Genomic DNA, 20,709 nt, shown 5'->3' on the forward strand with positions numbered 1-20,709 from the left:
AGAAAGAAGGAGGGAGGGAGAGAGGAAGGAAGGAAGGAAGGGAGGGAGGGAGGGAGGGAGGGAGGGAAGGAGATGGATTATTGAAGTGAGGTGTGTTGAATTGGAGGACTTAATATACTGTATACATTGAGAAAAGCCACAAAGGAAAAAATCCATCTATATTGTGCTGTGTAGTACTAATGTCCAAAGCAGTGGTGGTGGTGCTATTGGGGCATTTCTAAGAGGTGGGTAGATTTCCTAACAAACTAGAAGGAAACAAGCTTAAGGAAAATTACCTTCCTCTTATGCAACTCAGGATACCCTGTGGCCTAGGTAGGCATTCCTAGATGAGAAGGTGCAGGGTAAAGATAAGCCAGATGACAATTACTTTAGCTTTTACCTCTGAGATACTTTGCTTTGCACAGAACTTTCATCTCTAGGAAAGAGGCCACCTGCCACAGATACAAAATCTCTTAAGTTGCATTTTGGATGTGATTGTTTTGTGGCTTAATTAGCTGATGTCTATAAAGCACTTTGAGGGTAGAAAGTCCTAGGTGGCAAGTGCACAGCAGCCTGCCTCTTGTATCCAGGGTGCCACTTGCCAGCAATGTCACAAGAGTCCCTAATCGGTCCACTCAAAGGTGCTTTATCTCCTGTCCTCAGGGTTTTGCCACCTCGTTCCAGCATGGATAAATCTTTACACCCTAGATCCAGTTATTAACAGCAACCAGTAATTTCCAACCAAGATGGTGCTGGCTTTGAAGCCTGGAATGCTGAGGTCACTAACAATCTTATCTCCTTTTCATTAAATGGCCCCTGCATTGCAGCTGTGAGTCAGCCACTCCCCATCTCAGCTAGTCAGAGTGGAGATCAGTGAAGTAACCGGAACTAAGAGAACTCTAGTTACAGTAATTAATCTAGCTTTCCCCAGGTTGATGCTACTGTAAGCACCAGGGATCAAGAAATAAAGCTAACAAAAAATTAATTCCACGATTGCAATTATAGATGTAGAACAGGTACAGACAGACACAGCACCTTGTAAATATGTATGATGCAAGATGACATCCCCAAAGTCTTATATGGTTATTTCATTTAAAGAAACCTGTTAGACACCTACCTGTGAGTAGGCAGCTCCCCAAAAGCTTCCCAGCGCAGCTTCTGAGAAGTGCTTTCCTCTGCTCAGCTGGCTCAGACTGCTGCCTGGCTGAACAGGGAAGGCCTCAAAGTTACACAGGGCTGGACAGGGCAGAGAGTGGGCATGTTCCTGGGCTGGGCCCCACTCAGGAGGTGGGGACGTGTTCCTCTGTCCCAGTCAAAGGCCAGGCAGCCAATGGGCAGGGGGACGCGGCCAGGGCAACCACCTGGTCTGGGGAAAGGAACAAGCTTTGGGGTGGCATAAACTGCATAGACCACGTGCAGTTCATCCCATGGAGGAAAGAGGACTGATGCACTCACCTCTACGCATCTCCAGCATGTCTGCTAGAAAGGTCTTTCTCCAGAATATTTTTTAAAACTTTGTTTAAAAGAAAGTTAACTTGCTTAAATCCTGTATTTCTCCTAAATAATTATGTTGTCTGTGTAGCTTATAGAGCCCTTTTTTGCCTAGCTATAGTTCTTGTTTTATGTCAACTATGTCAACCATATTTTTAAAATATAAATGAAAATGATCCATTTATATATAGGTTGCACTATACATGCCATTAAGTTCTCCTTCCATGAAGTGAGCACCTGTAATTTTTTTTACCACCCTATGCTTTATTGACAAGTAGGCACATAATGAAGGCCGTGTTCTCATTTACTTTCCACGAAAGCTCTACTGTGCTGGCCGGATTTTCCGCTGGTATCTGGGGCATGCATGTGGATGGATGCATTTCTTTCCATTTGTTTAGTAGTGCTTAACAGCTGCTGATCCCAAATGACAAAATCTACCAACTGAGATCCTATCAGAAAAGTGGGATCAGCAAGAGGGGTGCTCAGAGGATTTTAAAGTGCCCATTAGGCACCATCCAGGAGGACTGGACCGCGCACATCCTGAGTCATCTAAGGAGGCTCCCAGCAGAGGTGACAGTGGCGACGGTGGGAGTGCCCCGTGGTGGTTTTATTCCAAGTCTACACCATTGCTGATTGCCACACAGCAGCCTCCATAAGGGTGGCCACGGACAAGGCCGTGGTGCAGGGCCTGCTCGAGCTGTTCTGCTCCCTCTGCCACTTCCTCTCCACTGCCTGCACCCTCCTCAGGCCAGTGCTGACTGACTCCATTTCCCTGAGGCTGCCTGAGCATTGTTTGAGCTCTGCCGGCATTCTGGGCATTCTGTTAGCCTCTGTTGATGGACAGTCCCACCGAGTTCGCTTCCTGAGCAGACAGGACCGCCTGCTGTTTTCTTCTCCTCTTATCGCCCCTGTCATTAAAGGAGAGGTCTGCCTTCCACTTCAGTTTGTGTGGATAGACAGCAGTAAGGGAACAGAGGGGGAATGTTCATTACCGCTGTGAACACCACAGCATTTCTTACTGCCCGGACCTTCGCTCCCTCTTTGGGAAGGATTAAACCAAAGGATAAATTCATGAGCATGTAAGGCTTCAAGCTACATCCAGGAAGAGATATTGTATATTGCAAGTTTTCTCGGGGATCTTTCAGAATTCATTTTTTGTTATTTCCCAGTCTTATTCTCAACTATCTGGAATCTTGACTAGGATACTCTGTGCGACTTGCGAGCTTTTCCTGAGGCTTTTGTTGTTGTTTAGCAGTTCTGTCTTTCTGAAAAGAAACATTACCCCAGAGTCAAGCTTTCCTGTTCACTCTATACTGGCAGAAAGTTGGATCAAGAACCAAATTCATTGGCATTCTTTTATTCCCTTGGAACCTGAGCTATTCCTCAATTTTGTTTTTCTAAGAAAAGTAGAAGGGGGGAAAAAAGAATATTAAGTGCCACTCACAGCTCTGTATCTTAAATTCCTGAAGACATTTCGCCAAGGCTTTCATCGGTCTCGGCTTTCCTTATTAACATCCCCGTCCATACATCTTCTCCTATTTATAGCACTCAAGAGTCAATTTCTTCCAAGAGGCACATTAGAAATTTAACAATAGTCTGCCAAAAGATCTCATACTCTTAAAATATTTCTCCACCTAAACATGTTCTTTGCAAGTCTTATAAGCAGACCTGTTGAGGAAATGTGGCATCCGACATCTAGTTTGAACTCAATATTAACGTTTTCCCAAAGCAAACTCAGTGAAAAGGGGAGAAAATGAAATGAGACTGTGAACTTCAAAAAATCATCCTATGTGATAAAATCTGTTTAATAATAGCATTCCCCACGATGGTTTTAGAGAAAGTGGTATGGAGCTGGGAGTATCAAAGGGAATGAATGTGTTAAAGAATGATCAAAATAACATCCGGGGAAGGAATGAAAACTAACCAGTGTGATTTTAAAGCTGCCTTGTTATCTAGATGGAGGAGATCTGAGGAAAGGGACCTGTAGTTAGGGTAGAAGATAACGGCACATTATGGTCTCTCCTTTTCTGGAGTTTGCGTTAACTACTGTGGGCTCAGAAACTGGCTTAATGACTTTTCCAGCATTTGGTCTGGCTTTTTATCAGTTCACTTTAACAAGAGCATAAGCCAGGAAAGCCTAAAAAATGGCTGCAGCCAAACATGCCCTCCTCCATGCTGCTGTTTGCAACTCCGTAAAAGTATGTGTGGATGGTACAGCTAAAGGACAGCTCCCGAAGGTCAAATGAATACACACAGTCCGTGAGTCAGAAATCTGAAGGGCCATGCGGACCGAGACATTGCTCCTGCTGTTTTGCTGCTGTAAAATGCTCAGTTAAACCTAATTGAATTTGACAATTATAAATGACATATTGAAACCGTATAGTTCACCTAAGGAATAGCAATGAAAACAGTGAAGACACCAGAAGCCGGAGTTCAGGAAATGTCATATTCACATAGAAATCCTGTAAATTTTTCTCAAAGCTTTATTTTCTCTTTTTTCAAGAAAAGCTCCAGACCACCCAGTGCACGAAGTCCTTTTTGGAAGCTGTAGGTAAAATCATCACTTTAATTCGGCTTTTGTCATACTAAGGCTGTAAGCATATGTATAATGAAGGAACTGAACTGTCAAAAAAGAAGAAAAGAGCGCAGCAGATAAGCTCATGCTTCTCTCTTGTCCTTAGGAGCTGATTATACCCTAGTGGAGGAGATTTGTGGAAGTTCAAAAATCTTTAAGAGGGAGGTAAAGATTAAAGGCACGTGTATCAGGGCCCACACTCCCCTCTCACTCCTCACAGCTCTGTACCTGAGCATGGCAGTTTGGACCCGTTGTATGAGCACAGCATCCACCACCTGATTTCTTCTCAGCCCACAGGAAGCCTTATTTAAAGAAGGGAATCCATGTCATTGCTCTCCTTCTAGAGCTATGTGCACTCTCCACACAGGCCCTCCCCATGCCATGCTTTAGGTGTGTCCTGTGCCTAGAACCATGAGGAATGAACCACTGACTGTATCTTTTCTATAAACGACACAATGGGAAGAAATAAGAAATTCCTTCAGGAACAGTTAAGTGTAAAACAAGCTGGGATGCTCGTCATCTTTCCTTAAAAGTTGATTGGAACATAAGCTTACTGCCCAGTCCAGATGTCAGTCTAGGAGCAGCTGGCATAGAGAGCCGGTGTTTTGTTCTAAGGGGACCTCATCCTCTTTCTTCCCAAGGTCTCTTGCTCTAATTAAGTTTCAGGGAGACAGAGCCTTGGCAGGAGGTTAAAGGAAGCAGCTAGACTGCAGTATTGGAGCTAGGCTCAGAACTAAGCTGAGAAGTGTAACTGGGTTCGTCTCTGGTCTCAGTGAGATACTTTTACAGTGTATGGCAGCAATGTCTGTTTCTAAGCCTTTGAAACCATTTTTCTTTTTCCTTAATGGTAGTTTCCTGGTTGTTTTTGTATCATGAGCTCCTTGTAGAAAACTACAGGAAACATAATTACAATACAAAGCTCCATTTCCCAAGCCCACCAAGATGATTTGAAGCCAAACCGGGTTTTAGGGTTTTGCTAACTGTAAGTTCACGGCCATGAATTGCATCCTATGCCGTGCTGGTTGATTTACAGCCAGTGTGATGTGATTAAACAATAACCATGGTTCTCCACACCATCTAGCTGCTATAGGATTGAGAGAGGGGAGGGATGGGCTGCATGACTCCACATTGCTCAGCTTCCTCTGGGGAAAAAGAAAGAGTATCTTTGTGTGACGCTTATAGCAAAATAGAAGCCTGTAGAAATATATACAAGTTTATTTAGGGAGGGGAAAGAAAATAAATTACTTTGTTTTTCTGCTTATATTGCTGTTTCCTTGTAGCGCTATGTTAAATTGCTAATTACTAATTTTTGTATTCTACTTTTCCTGAAGAATCTGTATATGGACTTTTAGGGCCAGCAGAAATAACTTGTTTTAGTATGATTAACACTCTGGGGAGGAAACTGGTACTTTAGTGTATTGCGAAGCGCAAAGCGTTTGAAAAAGTAGTGATGGATGATGAGAACGATGTACTCTTCTGCAGCCCTGTTTCAAGCCCGGGGGTGCAGACATTCAGTAGGATCCAGACAGCCTCTACTCTAGAAGGCTTAGCAGAGAAGGCGAGCTCCAAACCCAGGGCAAAGCAGGTCCCGCCCCTGCCCTCCCGACCTTTCCCGTCATGAATCTAGAACAAATTCCCCCGCCTGCCAAGTTTCAGGGAAGTCTGAAGAAAATAAGCAGGAAAGGCTTTCAGTGGCAGCTTGACTGTCTGTTACTTCCACACGATGAAACTCCTTTTAGGCTGTTCTTTAATTTGTATGTAGCTGAAATAGAATAATCGAGTATTTCTCTCCTTCGAAGATCGGCTATTTTTGTACTGCCTTCGCATTCTATTTCGAGGAATCACATCTTATGTGTTATTTGATGAGTACATTGTGTATGGAAAAGCTAAATATTTATCTCACTTCTAACAGTTATGTATCTCAAAGTCTTTTTTCTTTCTTCCCTCCTTTCCTTCCCCTCTTTCTCCTTCCCTCCTTTCCTTTCTTCCTTCTTTCCTATTTTGTAATTGATCTTGAACTCATCTCAATCTTCAGGTAAATCAGTCTTCACAGAGCTGTAACAAAGGCATTGGTGAGCAGGGGCTGAGAGCAGGATTCATTTCTTCTCCACTGGTTTTGTTTTCGCCAGCCTTCCTTCCAAGGACGCCTCTTCAGTAGATGGAAATGAAATGCCCTTGTTTCCTCGGGTGGAGCAGTTGGGGAAAGCGGGAGAAGGAACGCACTCCCGGAGGGGACACTGGTGGGCAGTGCGGGGTCCTGCAGAGCTGCTGGCTGCAGCTCCGTGCTGGATCGTGGAAGGACAAGTGGGTCGAGATCAGCATTTTCTTAGGAACAGAATCGAACCGAGTAGCATAGGGGTAGAATAGAATAGACCGTCTATAGAGTTCCTGGACGCTAAGGCAAGTATTGCTTCGTGAAACTCCAGTTTCGTTTCATGAACGCGTGTGTGTGCAGGAGGCCATGTGAACTGACTTTACTGTGGGGACGAAAAGCCCAAAGCCACCGCCCAGGAAGAAACATCCATGGCGCATTAGAAAGAGGGTCGCACGCTCCCACCAAGACAGAGGGGTCCACGAGTCCTGGGACCTCGCGCCCCACACCCCAAGTCCCTTCCCCGCGGGGCTGCTGGCTTTGGGTAGGATGGGCGCTTGGCGCGGCCAGCCCTGCAGCAGGAGCTGAGCGCGCGGGGCACGGGCAACTGGGAGGGGCGCCTGGTGATTTACTCACTTCCCTCCTAGCCGGAGAAGTGCAGTAATTCGAAACAGTTCTCACAGTAGTGTCCCTGACAACTTAACGTAAAAAAAAAAAAAGAAAAAGAAAAAGAAAAAAGCATTAAGAGTCCAAGGGACTCGTTGGGGAGAAGAGGGGTGGAGGTGGCTGGGGCGAGCTGGGGATGGATCGCTGTCACCGTCCTCACGGGCCCGCACAGCACCTTCTTAACCGCGACCTAGTGATTTACGGCGCCGAGAGCCGCAACTGAACACGCGCAGCAGGGACCGACAGCAGGGAAACCCGGAGCCTTGTGCGCTCAGAGGGAGCGGAACGGTGGGGGTCCCCGGGGCTCGGGACCTGCTGCCCCCCGACCCACACCTGCTTCGTCTCCCCCTCTTCTTCCCTAGGACTTTCTGCAGGGCGACTGCACCAAAGCGAAACAGAAGCTGAACTGGAAGCCCCGGGTCGCTTTCGATGTGAGTATCTCTTAGGGCGCATGCCGCCCGCTGCGGGGCCCCGGGCTGCAGGGTGGCAGCTCTCAGGGTCGGGCGCCTGAGGCGCCTGCGATGCCCAAAGCCCGGAGGGCGGGGTGCGGGAGAAGTGAGGGGAACTGGAATGAGGGACGCGGAGGCCTCTCTGGGGCGGACACCCGGGGTGGGGTGGCACCAGGAGAGAGTGGCAGAAGCTCCTCCCTCACGCCCACCCCTGTGCTGCAGGAGCTGGTGAGGGAGATGGTGCACGCCGACGTGGAGCTCATGAGGACAAACCCCAATGCCTGAGCACAGCCGCGGAGCCCGGCCCGCCAGCCCGCCCTCCGGCTACAATCCCCGCACAGTCGCCGGTGCAGACGCACTGTGGGGATGGGGAGGGGCGTGCCAATCTGCGGGTCCCCTGTGGCCCCTGCTGCCACCGCGCTGTCCCGGCCGCAGGAGCGGGCCGCCCCGCCGAGTTTTGTAGCAGCCGGGATGTGACCCTCCAGGGTTTGGGTGGCTTCGCTTTTGTCGAAGCCGCCTCTGAATGGCTTTCTGAAATCAAGATGTTTTAATCATATTCACTTTACTTGAAATTATGTTGTTAGACAACAAATTTTGGGGCCTTCAAATTGTTTTTCTCTTTTCATATTAAAAATGGTCTTTCTGTGAACTAGCGCTTACAGGGTCGGTGTGGATGTTTTCTCCAAGTTATGAACATGGCTGTAAGGGTCCCCAAACAAAAACCCCACAATCCAGGCCTTTGAAGGAGATCGCTGTGGTCAGGCCTTGCCCTGTTTTGAGAAGCCCTTGGTGGGAGGACTCCTGCAAGGCTAAGGGGGCGGGGGTGCTCTGCGGAGCCTCCTCCTTAGTCTTTGCCTGGGACATTCCTTTCCCCTCCTGGTGACAAGTCACTCTGGAAACCTAGTTCCTGCAGAAGGGAGGAATTCACACCCTGGCTGGTCTCTGCTGACTATAATTAGAACCCAAGGTTCTCACCATCTGAAAAGAAGTCTTGAGAAATAGAGGGGGTCAGAAGAAGAAACTTGAAGGTAAGCAAATACTGTTGGAACATTCCATGGCAAAGCCCCCGGTTACCTAGAGGTCTCTGAGCCTGTGCCTTTCCTTGTGGTCTAGAATCTTTCACACAGTGCGTATTTCCACCCTCTTCTTATTAGTACTAGGTCACTTTTTAAATCTAAGCTTAATGTATTCATTCTGCCATTTATGTTAAGTGCCTAATACATGCCAGACATTGTGCTTATGCACTTGAACGACATCAGCGTTAATTTGAAGTTATAATAAAAAGGTTTAAGGCTCAGCCTCAGATCTCTGGATCTGGTTTCGTTGAGTGCATCATTTAGGTGGCCTGGGTGAGACCACAGGTGTGTGCTCCTGAGCTGTGTGTGGTGTACAGCTACAGGTAGGCTGATGCACAAATGTGCAGGACACCCACAGGCAGCAAGCAGGGATTCGTGTACAGGTGTATACCTCTGCATGAAATTAACAGTATTTTGCCCTAGAACAAATTAGGTCAGGACACTTCTCCCCCTCACTCCCCTTCCAAGCAAAATAAAATAAAACTTTACAGCAAATGGAATTCCAGCCTTTGCACATGTGTGTGTGAATGCGGGTAAACTATTTCTGAACGTCTTCACAGGCAGGTTTATGATCTGGGGGAGGACCCAGTCTCCAACGGCTGGCGCAGGAGAGAGGGCTCTTTGTGTGGCTGCCCAGTCGCTGCGAAAGCATGCTGGCCGGGCGGCCTCGCCCTCGATGGAGCAGAACTGGGGGGCCTGAGCTAGCCCACCCGCTCCTCAGAAGCTGCCCCAGGACTCGCCTTCTCTGCACTCCCAGGCGGGATGCTGCTAATTGGAAACACATGGTTGCTGGGAGGCCGGGCCTCCGAGCCTGGGCGAGATGGTGGGCACACACACAGCTACATACTCACATGGTGTCACACATCGGGTCGAACACAAACATCCATGCACATCCATTCACAAGTGCACATACACTCCACAAACATGCCATCTCACGGTCACACATTCTCACAAACACTTGCAAACCCAACTCCCAAACCCACTGTCACACATCCTCCAACAAATCTCACAAAGAGTCACGTTCCCTTTAGCCTTGACCCTGATGGGCAGGCACCCCCTCTCCTCTGACCACTGGAACCTCCCTTCCCACACCCAAGAGAGACCATTCCAGGGGCCCTCAGGCTTGCCGTGGCCCTGTTTAATTCATTGTTGCTTGTTTGGACACTTAGAATCAGAAGAGATTCCAGGCAGGGGTTTATAAAACTCCAGTTGAGCCATGATGTTGAATTCTACTTCTCCAAATAGATGGCAGCATCCGTGTTTGAAGGAAACTAAAGTATTTTTGGTTGCAACCTTCTCACTGCTCCTGCACCCTGAGTAATGGAAGGAGCGGGAGTTCATTTGGCTTCCTGGTGTATGTGTTTAAAAGGAAAAAAGGAGAATAGATTTACTTCAACATTTTTTATCTATTTCTGTGTTATGAGAAAATTTCATTTGGACATCCTTCAAGACAATTCTTATTACAGGGTTTCTTCTATCTTAAATCTCAATTAAATTTCAGTGAACCTATTGTTTCCTGCTCTGCCAAATTTTGGCTATTCGTTTCAAATGTTATAAAACATCTTCCACCTTGATTTTTTTGAAGGAAAAACGGAGAAAGTTAAACCTTCAGTACACTCACATACTATGGCAAAGCAGTTTTGCCCGAGTTTGTGCAGGAGGTGCGTGGAACCCGGCCCTCGCAGCAGCCGTCTGACCCGCAGGCCAGGCCCCTTCGCGGGCTCTCTGCGCTGCCCTTTGTCTTCAAGGAATTTCGAGCGCGCTAGGCCCAGCATAATAAACCTGTCGCACCTCTGCAGCTGTTTAGGGGCGCAGGCTCAGCCGTGCAGGCTGCGCGACCTTAAGGGAGTGCTAAAGGGCGTGGGCCGCTGGTGCTGCGCGCAAGATGGCTCCTTAGGAAGGCCGGGTCCGCTTGGCCTCGGGCGCTGGCGAGGGGCGGGTCGGCGCTGGCAAACCCTACAGGGATGGCTTTGGGCTCTTTTTCGCCCCTTTTAGCCGCCTTCGCCTACACCAACACCACGAACCTCGTGGAACTTCTGGCAGCCAGTTGGAGGGCTCCTGGCAGATGCAAGGAGTGTTATTATAACACTAATGTGTTATTAGAGCTTGGAGCAGGCAACACTTTAAACATTGACTTGAAAACTACCTGAAACGTATTGTTTACAAGTAACTTTTTAACACCCCCCGCCCCAAGTCTCAAAGCACCCTACGCACTTGATTTGTCTTTGGGAATGCCTACCGGGTGAATTTTGTTTCAAGGGGCAGCCCACACACGTCCAGGTATTTTCTACAACTTGCAGCTTTGATTGGTACGCGGGTGGCATGGAGGGGTGGGGGCAACGCCCATCTAGGTTTTACAAAATGAGTGTCCCTGTGTGTGCGTGGACGTGCCTCACAAAGAGATCTTCACGTCCGTACATGCCACCCGCACCCTCCAGAAATTGTGGATTTTCATCACGGGGGTCGCTAATACTTTTAACAAGCGGCAGCGGCAATGGGGGACAACACGGTGCTGGGAACTGGCCCGCCGTCCACAGTGTCCCTGAAAACACTCGGGGTCTAGGCCTGATCTCCAGGAATTGGAGGCGGCGCCCCCGCCCCGTGCCAAGCGGGCCCGAGGCCCGAGGCCTCCCCGCTCACACCCCCGGTGCCCGGAGCACGTCTTCGAGGGGCCGTGATGTCGGGGTTGTTACTCGCGACTGGACCTTGGGCCGTGTTGCCATCCTCAGCCCCCGAGCCCGCCCAGGGGTCCGCACGGCCCAGGTCTGAGCTGCGGGCTTCTCCTGGGGGGCGCGCTGGGAGTGGGCTCGATCCCCAAAGCCCATTTCAACGCCCCAGGTGTGACTACGACGGCAGGGACAGGCCACCCGCCCTCACCCCTTCCTCGGCCAGAGCGCCTCTGCCGGGAGCCGACGACCGCGGCCTGACCCCAGGCCCCACCGCCCACTCCGGCCCCCGCCCTTCCTCCACGGTCAGGGGTCACACACAGCGGACGCCCAGTTCTCAGCTGCCCCTTTGATCTCCGAATTTGGGAGCCAGTGTGTCCGCTTGAGCGTGCACTGCCACGGGCACGGGGACCCCTTTGCTGCTGCGGGGAGGAGCCCCGACGGCAGGTGGGAAGACCTGGCTTGCCTGCGTCCCCCGCCCCCAGCTCAGGCGACCCGGGGCGAGGCTCTCAGCCCTGGGCTTCCCCGCTCGGGTTCCGAGGGAGGGGCCGGGCCTCGGGGCGCGCAGACCCGCCGCCGCGCGTGCGCATGCGCCGGCCGCGAGCCCCCGGGTGCAGGACTGGGCGGCTCCGGCCCGCGCACTTGTCCGGGCGCCGCGGCTTAGCGCGCCCCAACCTCCAGCTCCGGTGGAGAGCTGGGGCGGGACTGAAGCACCGTGTTCATCCAAGTATCCCCTCGCCGGCAGCAGCCCTGGCCTCGCAGATGCTCCGTGCGCTCCGGCGCACGCAGAGACTGGCGCTGCAGCCTCCGGGCCAACGGCACGCGAGCAAAGCTGGTTGGCAAACTGGGACACGCACTAGAAGTTGGGGCTGCACCGACTCTCGCCGCTTCGGGGGAGGCATGGGCCCGGGCAGGCCTAGGAGGAAGCTGCACAGCCCGAGGCCCGGGCGGGAGTGGCGGGCCGCGGACAAGGGAATGTATATTTGGAAGGGGTCAGGACCTCGGCTGGAGTCTGGCTTTTTATGGCGAGGAAGCCGACTGGGAAGGGCCTTCTGGCGAGGCTTTCCTGTTGTGCCACTTGTCCCCGGCAGCGCCGGGCGCGGGGAACGCGGGCTGCACAGGGGCGGGGGAGGGGGCTTTGCCCGGCGGCTCCGAGGACTCCACTATGGGGTCGGGCCCGTGGGTAGGCCTGCCCAGGAGCCAGCTGGCAATTGCAGCGGACTGTCACGTTATGCCGCTGTCACCAAACACTTACTAGAAATCACTGTCCTGCGCCTCCAGGAGAATCCGTCGAACCTGAGAGGGGGGAGGGGGATGGGGTGGGCGCGCAGGAAGCCCCACAGACACCAGGACATCAGCCTCTCGAGTTCTCTCTGGGAATTTCTAGCACCCGGGCTGTCCCTGGCTGTGGGAACCACGGCGGGGCGTCTCCCTCCTAAGCTCTCCCTGGGACACCGGGCGCGCCCCCCTCGCCCGTGGGTTAGCGCACACTCCCCCACGCGATGGCCAGCACAGCCACTGTGAGGCCCCGCCTTGGCCGCATGTGTCCTTTGCGAGTGATAATAATAAAAATCGTTGGAACCGCAAGGAAGCCCCTGGCCCCGGCTCCGCAGCCGCTGCTGTCCTGAATGCCGCGGCCTGGCCCGATCCACGAGTGAACACCCGGCTGCAGACCGAGCCGGGCCTACCGGACTGGCGCGGGGCTCCGGGGACAGGCCTCGCAGGGCCCTCCTGCGCACCGTCTGGGACGCCGATTTTGCCGACTTGGAGGACAATTTTTGTTTTCACTCTACCAACAGATTTTTAAAAATCCAATGGCCGCTGAAACGTGCTTCTCCCCCCACCCCGCCCCCCGTCCGGTTTGTACGTCTGTAGCCATTAACGAGCCCCGGCACAGCCTCCGGGACCAATGACCTGCTTTTATACTGAAGGAAATGCGGAGGCCTTAAGAGTTAATGGCGCTAAATGTGTTGGTTTTCCTGCTTTTTCCCCGGGGTAGGTAATGGGAGGGGGGATGTCCCTCTCTCCACCTCTTCCCTCCCCTCTCTTTCCATCTCCCTCTCCCTCATCTCAGGATCTAAGGCGTCCTCAAAGCTCTCCAAAAATCTCCTTCCTTTCCCAACCTTGAGTACATGGAACCACATCCCCACCCCGCTGGAGACCCTCCCTGGAGCCTCCTCCGCCTCTCTAGGCCCTGCCTGGGGTCCCACCACTTAGGTCAAGCCAGAGGCCTCACTGCCTGGTCCTGGCTCCCGCTCTGATGCTCTGATGCTCACTTGCTGGGCTCACAAATTGCTCTCCCATGCCCACCCAAGTAGCACCAAGCTGTGTTGACTTAGGGGGTCAAGGAGCAGCCCACTGAGTCCCCTCAGTAGGAGCGGCCTGCAGTGGCAGCTACAGGAGAGGGTGGGCAGTCGAGTCCTAATGACACCCATGGGGACCAGTGGGCTTGGAGGGGCCCATGGACAGCCCAGAGAAAGAAGATGCTCTTTGGGAGAAAAGGAGGCATCCTCTAGACTGGGAAGGGGCCAGGGAAAAGCCCCACCGAGGCTTGCCAGGTCACCCTCCCAACCCCAGGCAGGGAGATTCTGAGCTGGGAGCAATTCCAGGCCCTCCCCAAGGACCACACAGGCCCAGCCTCTTCTCTCTGGCTGTGTCTCCCAGTGTGAGCTCCAGCCTTCTCCAGGACAGGGCCAGGTCTATGTGCAAGGAAATTCCAGATCCTACTGCATCTCCCATAATACACTCAATATGCTGCAAATTTGAAATCAGTGAGGGAAAAAATCAAGTAAACAACCAAAAAAATAATATAAACCAGAGGGTTTCTTTGGGGCCAGGGTAAGATGGGAAAGGAGCACAACAAAGGTCTTAAATTGAACCTTACGCTCTCCGCGCTACTTTGGTTTCCAAGAAGGTGGATATGGTACATTTTGCTCAATTTTCCACTCGTAATCACGTTGAGAATGTTCGTGGAGAAGCTGCTTTCATTTTCCTGAATGGGTTTTGGAGCTGGAATTCATTTACTTAAGTATTGTTTCTTTCCCAGCCGACTAGGACCTGGAACCTGCCAGTCAGGCTGCAGTGTGGCCCCAAGTCTGTCCAGGCCTGGGTGCAAGCTCGGCACCAGGGCTGCCTCCGGCCCATCCCCCAGATGGTGCAGTGGAGGGTAGGCATGCAGGCCTGGGAGCTGGGCTGGGAGTGGGGACATCTGGGAGAAACTTTGGGGCCCCACAGCCTTCTGTGGGGGCAGGAAGGGAGAAGGATGGGGAACAGTGACAGAGACAAAGAAACAGAGACACAAAGACGCACAGAGCCTAATGGTTATAGTGGATTCCCACCAAAAAGGGGGAGATGGGTTAAAAAGGGGTGGGAAATCAAGGCCACAGAAGTTCCAGACAAGAAGATAGAGCCCCAGTTGCAAAGGAAGACATTCGGTTAAGGTGGGAGGGAAATCGTCAATAATAAAAGGGAACATTTTGACTTTGTTATAAATGGAAATAGGAGATTTCAGAAAGTAGGTTTTCTGAAGCTGGCATTTAGGACCCCATGGCAAATCTCAGTGGGTTTCATTTCCTGCCTAAGTGGACATTGTCGGAATAAATGAAACTTCCCTGTCGGGAACTCTCCTGAGCTCCCCTCTCAGATTGGTGGGGGAAAGCCTCTGACACAGCCTCTTGGTCCCACATCCCAATCTCTCTGCTTGGCTGAAGAATGGCTGCCCGCACACAATCATATTCTGTCCTGCCTAGCCAGCTTTATGACTTGGCCACCATCAATCTTGTCCCTAACACGACATTTGTTTATGACGGGTGGGAAGGGCTAATGGCTTCATGAACTGTCCGTGAAATGCCTATAGTGGAGAAGGCCCTGCAATACCAGGCAGGCCCAAGGAGCAGGGGACTCGGAGCTAAGCTCTGAAGCAAACGGCCCTGGGGGCCCTCACAAATGAGAGCCCCTCTCACAGAGCCCTTAGAGGCGGGGCAGGGGTAGAGGTAAACTGTCACTCCAACTTGCCTTGCTTTGGGTGCTGCTAACAGCCTCAGAGAACACTGGTGTGGGTGCCTGAGGCCTGATCAAGTATGGACACCTCTTGTCCCTCCCGGGCAATCTGTCCCAGCAGCCTCAACCTGCAGAGGGTTCAAAATCTCTTGGGTTTTGCACCATTAAGAATAAAACTAATGACATTCCACCTTAAAAATGGAGACCCTTCCTGCCCTATGTCCTTTACTGGCCTATCAAAGTTAGGGAGAGCCCAATAGGACTATAAGGCACTCTTGTTTCCTGACCCTTGTTTCTGACCCCGCAGGAAACAGCCAGGAGCTTGCAGGCCACCAGCACAATCGAGCCTTATTCCTTTGCAAGCATCGATTATTAATGACACAAATTTTGTGGAATAATAAATTGTAAAACGCATGCTTGTTTGCACTCAGTCTGGTGAAAAAGGTCTGCTAACTACATAACCCCGGAAAATTCAGCACCAGTTCCTCCCACACATGCAACATGCCAAATGCAAGACTGCATATGGCATGTGGCATGCTGGCATTTATGTACTCATGGCATAAATTGCTATTTAAATAAATGTGCCAATTTCTACATAAAGGACAAAATACTTATTCTCCTAAAGCTTTTACAGAGCCTATTTTAAAATTAGCCGATCCCCGCCATGGATCTGGATTGCCATCACAGGCTAATTTCAAAATGTACTGGCTATTAGTTAAAGTATCAAGGAGTTTTTCTTAGAATATTTCACAGGAAAATTATCCTTATTCCTAAAACAGTACAAACCAAACTTTCAAACCTCTAAGGAATAAGTCATTCCACGTTAAATAAGGTTGGCAGAAGTTGGTTTTCTTAAATCGGATGTGAGAATCGAAAAGGTAATGTACTGATAGTAGGAGACATTCCATAGATGTGGCTTTTAAAATCCGAATAATGAGCAGAACTACTCTCCTTCCACTCAGCATAGCTTCCAAACTTAAACAGGCAACGAGTGCAGAAATGACTACGTCATGTATGTTTAACACAAACACCTTCTTAGACACATGTATGTTTCATGCCTAATTTTCAAACATTCGAATAGAAGAGGGTAAAGCAAGTTGCTAAGCAGCTTTCCTGGAGCACGCCTGTACACATTCTCGACCTGTGGGCCAGGGGCTCCTCGCAGACCGCAGAAACCGAAGCACCGCGCTTCACCCCATACCCGCTTCCTCTCCTGCAGCTGGGACTGGAGACCCGCAAGGAAGGACAGGGGCTGCCCGCGGCCCATTCCTAGGCAGGCCAGACATGGAAGGGCCCCCAGGCAGGAGCACGCCGACTCTTTCCTTCTCCCAGGTCACCCCAGCAGCTCGCTCCCGCCGCTGGGAACGGTACGGAAAGCCCGCCGAGCTCTGCAGGGCCGACCTGGGCCTAGGCCGGGGCTGACTGCGACCGCCACCTCCTCCGGGCTGCAAAGCCGAGTCCCAAGGAGAGTGGAGAGTCGCAGGCACGTGTGGGCTCCGAACACGCTGAGCCCGCCGCTCGCCCAAGGCCTTCTGGCGTCCTTGAGGCCGAGCGACTCTCCGCACGGCCACTGCCAAGTGATTGGTGGCCTCTGCAAACCTCACACACTGCACGAGGACGCAGCCCTGCCGGGGAGGCCGCCTGGGGCCGCAGCGCTGGCACTGGCAGGTCTGGCGCGGCCAGGCCTAGGCGGGTGGGCCGGGATGGTCCTGCAAACGCGCAGCTCCGGGCCCCGCGCCTGGAGGCTGCGGGCCGGCGCGGGGCGAGCTGTCACCCGTGAGCAAGAAAGTGCCTCTGACCTTTCCACCCCAGCTGCGCTCCTCAACACACGTGTGTCTTCACAACAAAGGCCAGCGAGGAGGAAATGAGAGCTCGGCGGGGCCCTGCAGCGCCAGGCAGAGACGCGCGGTGACCGGGCGGGGGAGCGGGCTCCTCCGAGCGCCGCGGCCAGAGCCCCGAGGGCGCTTCTCCCCGCTCGGCGCCCCCCGCCCGGTCCCCATCCCCGGCCTCCGCGCCGGCCGCCCTCCCTCAGCGCGGTCTTCCCGGCACCCCGACCCAGCCTGCGACGAACCCAGCTAAACGAACGGGAGTCTCCTTTGAATCTGTTTTCTCCAGCGACTAATTTCAGGAGGCGGCCGCGGAGACCGGGGCTGATCTGGGGAGAGGCAGCGGGGCGGGGTGGGGAGAGGAAGGAGCTGCAAACGCAAACAGAAGCCGGCCCGGGCCGCCGCGGGTAATTACAGCTCATTAGCTGGAGAGCGTTCCCGTCGCGAGCGGCGTCCAGGAGGCCGGCGTCGGGGCGGGCGCGACTCGGAAGGGACTGGGCCTCCGAGAAACGCCCCAGCCGGAAAGCCAAGCGTGGGCCGCGCGGGTCTCCACCCGCCAGCCCTACCCCCGAGTCCAACCAGACACGTCGAGAACGGTACCGTCTCCGGCGGCCGACCTGCTCGGCCTCGGGCTGGGCCAGCCCGCCCGTGGGGACCGGGCTGGGAGTCACCTGCTGCAGCTCCCCTTCCGGGCCTGACACCCCACTCCGGCTTCGGGCCCTTTGTCCGCAAATCCCAGCCCCTCGCTGGCTCCCCAAAGTGGAGCAATCCAGCAAACTCCTGGGGACTGGCCATGGAGTCTTCACCGTCACCCCCTCCCCTTCTCCTGCCGCGAAAGAGGCTGTAACCCGAGGAAGCTGCAGGCAGCCCCGGGACCTAGCGCCGCGACAGCCCAGAGAGATTTAAACGGGGCCGTGAGGCCACCCCCAGCCGGCCTGCCCCAAAGAGACACCCGCGCCAGCGCCACTGCGATCTTCCCGGCGATTAGGCTACGACCCTGGGGGAGGGGACCGAGCGAATCACAGGCCACGTAGAGCAGTTTTTGACTGAAATTAAAGTGTATTTATTTGCAGCAATCCTTTAACAATGATCAAATTTTGACAACAAGCAACAGCAATTACTGCTTAAGTGTTGCCTCTAGATAGGAGCGGCAGATAGCAGGAAACTGTATTATCTCCAAAACAAACTGCAAGCCCCCCCACGCCTGTAATCAAATCGCCATCTCCCCAAAGTCTGATTGGCAGGGCAGATCACCCTAAGATAAGGAATTTATTACATTTCCTGGGTTATTTACAAAAGGGGGAGGGCCAATCCGGATTGTCCCCTAGGTTTAACTGTAAATTAACAAGAAAAATTGGTTTAAAAAGAAACCACCCTAGACCAAAGTGTTCTGCTCCTCTCGCCTTCCTTCTTGTTATTGCTTTAAATCTTTTTCAAAAATAATTGTTCTACAAACATATTTTCTAAAATAGTTTCCCAAAGATTAAATATCCCTTTCCAACCCGCAGTATATTTTTTAAAAGCAATCCTTCTATGTAATACATGAAGGATTGTAAATGGGGAGAATTATATACATACATTTAAAACTAGTTTATTTTCCTTTTATAAAGGACTGAAATTAACAGGAAAAAATCTGTTCAGCAACTGGCTCACAGGGATGTATAATTTGCATTGCAATTTTATATGGAATACACAGGCCAAATATTTGTGCATATCTGGCCGCACAGTCCCAGCTCTCGGCACACAGGTATCACCGTGGTAAGACCGCGGCTGATCCATGGCCCTAAAGTTTCCGAATCCTGGTCTGTCATTAGTGAGGAAACGTATTTGTTTATATGCCAACTCCAATCTGTTTAGAAAAATATCTTTTTACTAGCCTCAAAGCAAGCTGACTATATAGCACATTTTGCAGAAGATGCTGCAGGAGAATAATTATAAACAAAAAGACTTTCAGTAAAATTTGACACGGACTAGTCAGAGGGTTTCTCCATTTTTCAGAGATTTAGGTGGAGAATAGGTAACTTCTAGTGTTTTATCTCTGAAATCTTTTCTCGTAATAATTAAAGCTCTATTAAAGTATCCAGACATATAGGTCTCATTCAAACTGAATGGTAATTTATTAATAAACAATGAATATGTTCAACAAAAAGAAAGAAAAGAGGATAGAATAAGATTAATACAGTTTCCCTTTTTATAATGAGAAAAAAAGCACAATTTAAAGTTTCAGGCAATTTAACGTCAGGTTTTGGAAACACTTTCTGGCGTTTGGTCCACGACATCCAACTACAAATTAAAAATAAATTACTATGTTGCAATTTACATTTTAAAACAAGTCCATGAATAAAAAGAAAGCGACTTTCATAAACGGGGACTTTCCCCTCCCTTCAACATAGGATAAAATAATATCTTACAGGTGAGAGGCAAGGAAGAAGGCAAGAGAGGGGAGACGGGAGGAAGGGAAAGCAGGTCTCTGAAAAGCAAGAAGAAACTTACGTGTTATCTGGAGTAACACTGTCCTTTAATAAACCATGATTTTGCTGTCTCTGTACAAAACAGTTTACAGGTTTATTTAGATAAGGCAAAGTGGAGGTGGCTCTGAATTAATCTGTTAAGAAAATAGAGTTTTCTTCGTGCTGGTGCTGGTGAGCTGAATTTTTGGAGGGATATTCTGTTCGCTGGTGTGGTGAATATTCTCAGGGTCTTGTTTTGTTTTTTAATTGGATTTTTTTTTTAGTTTCGATTTTGCCTTGATGGGTTCCTTTGGCTTTTCCTGCTTTGGGGTTCGATTCAGTTCGGCTTTGAGAGGGTGTCAAAACTTGCTACAGTCATAGACGAAAGCTCCGGACGTGCGGTACAGAGATTGGCTGGAAGGGAAGGCCATTTGACAGCTACTATTCCCGTTCACTGGAGAGTTGTTCAAGCCGATCCTCTGCGACTCGAACATCTCCCGCACCGAGTGGAAGTTCTGCTGCTGGCCCGGGTAGCCTGCGGCCGCCGCCGCCGCCGCCGCGCTCGCCAAGTGGCCCAGGTCTCCGCCCGCCTGGTTCAGGTACCACGAGGTGAGGCGGCCCTGGTGGGCCGCAGGGTGGTGGCCGGCCTCCTGGCCTCCCCCGCCGCCGCCGCCGCCGTGACTCAGGGACGACGAGCTGCTGCTGGTGACCGGAGGCAGAGAGTAGTCGGGCAGGGGGTCGTCCACGGCCGAGCCGCCCGCGCCCCCGGGCGCGCCCTGCAAGTGGCCCCCGCGCTCGCCGGCCGCGTACAGGCTCATGGCCTGCAGGTTGCAGTGGTAGGTCCCGGCGCCGCCCGCACCCCCCGCGCCCCCCGCGCCACCGCCGCCGCCCGAGCTGCCCGCGCTGGAGCTCTGGCTGCAGGGGGAGCTGTAGAGGGAGCTCTGACCCGGAGAGTAGGCGCCGAGCGCCAGCGGGGGTGCGATCCCTGCGCGCGAGGACGCTGCAGCCGAGGCCAGAAGGCCGGAGCTGAGCTCCGCTGCTGCGCTCTGCGGCGACCCCCGCAGCGACGTCATGATGTTGTCCACGCTGAAGCCCTGGCTGTGGTGCGGCGGCGGAGGCGCGGAGGGCGCGGGCGGCGGCGGCGCAGAATCCGCACCGTCCAGGCTGAGCGGCCGCGCCGAAGGGAGGCTGCCCGGGGGGCTACTCCCGCTGGACAGGCTGCTGCTGCTGCTGTCGGGGCTCTCGATCTTGGGCACCGTGGCGGCGCTGCCGCTGCCCAGGGCGGCGGCCGGGGACAGGGGCTGGGGCGGCGAGGGGCACGTACCGTTCTCGGTCTTGATGTCCTGGATGCGCACGGGCGGCGGCTGCGGGCCGGGCGCGTTGCCGTCGGCCTGCTCGGGCGGCGCGGGCGGGGGCTGGCGGCCGGGCGGGGGCGGCTCC

At 52.4% G+C, this 20,709-nt stretch overlaps 3 protein-coding genes across 5 annotated transcripts in view; 2 read left to right on the forward strand and 1 right to left on the reverse strand.

Annotated features, from left to right (window-relative positions):
- Window positions 1-7,906, forward strand: part of GMDS (GDP-mannose 4,6-dehydratase) — a 651,165-nt gene extending 643,259 nt beyond the window's left edge. For all 3 annotated transcript variants that reach the window (XM_017850337.1, XM_017850338.1, XM_017850339.1), the window contains 2 exons: window positions 7,166-7,234; window positions 7,475-7,906. In XM_017850337.1, coding sequence (XP_017705826.1) covers window positions 7,166-7,234; window positions 7,475-7,537 — 132 coding nt within the window. In that variant the 3' untranslated portion in view covers window positions 7,538-7,906. The remainder of the gene's footprint in view (window positions 1-7,165; window positions 7,235-7,474) is intronic.
- Window positions 7,907-11,019: 3,113 nt separating this feature from the next.
- Window positions 11,020-14,456, forward strand: LOC108514256 (uncharacterized). The gene has a single exon (XM_017850341.1). It carries the CDS (start codon window positions 11,583-11,585, stop codon window positions 12,516-12,518), a length of 936 nt encoding a protein of 311 aa, XP_017705830.1. The 5' UTR covers window positions 11,020-11,582; the 3' UTR covers window positions 12,519-14,456.
- A 3,402-nt stretch (window positions 14,457-17,858) lies between these two features.
- FOXC1 (forkhead box C1) overlaps window positions 17,859-20,709 on the reverse strand; it is a 4,620-nt gene continuing 1,769 nt past the window's right edge. The window contains exon 2 of the mRNA XM_017850287.1: window positions 17,859-20,705. Within this exon, the coding sequence (XP_017705776.1) occupies window positions 19,629-20,705 (1,077 nt within the window). The 3' untranslated portion in view covers window positions 17,859-19,628. The remainder of the gene's footprint in view (window positions 20,706-20,709) is intronic.

This window comes from Rhinopithecus bieti, unplaced genomic scaffold, assembly GCF_001698545.2.
Source record: "Rhinopithecus bieti isolate Rb0 unplaced genomic scaffold, ASM169854v2 scaffold_32012, whole genome shotgun sequence".
Classification (NCBI taxonomy): Eukaryota; Metazoa; Chordata; class Mammalia; order Primates; family Cercopithecidae; genus Rhinopithecus; species Rhinopithecus bieti.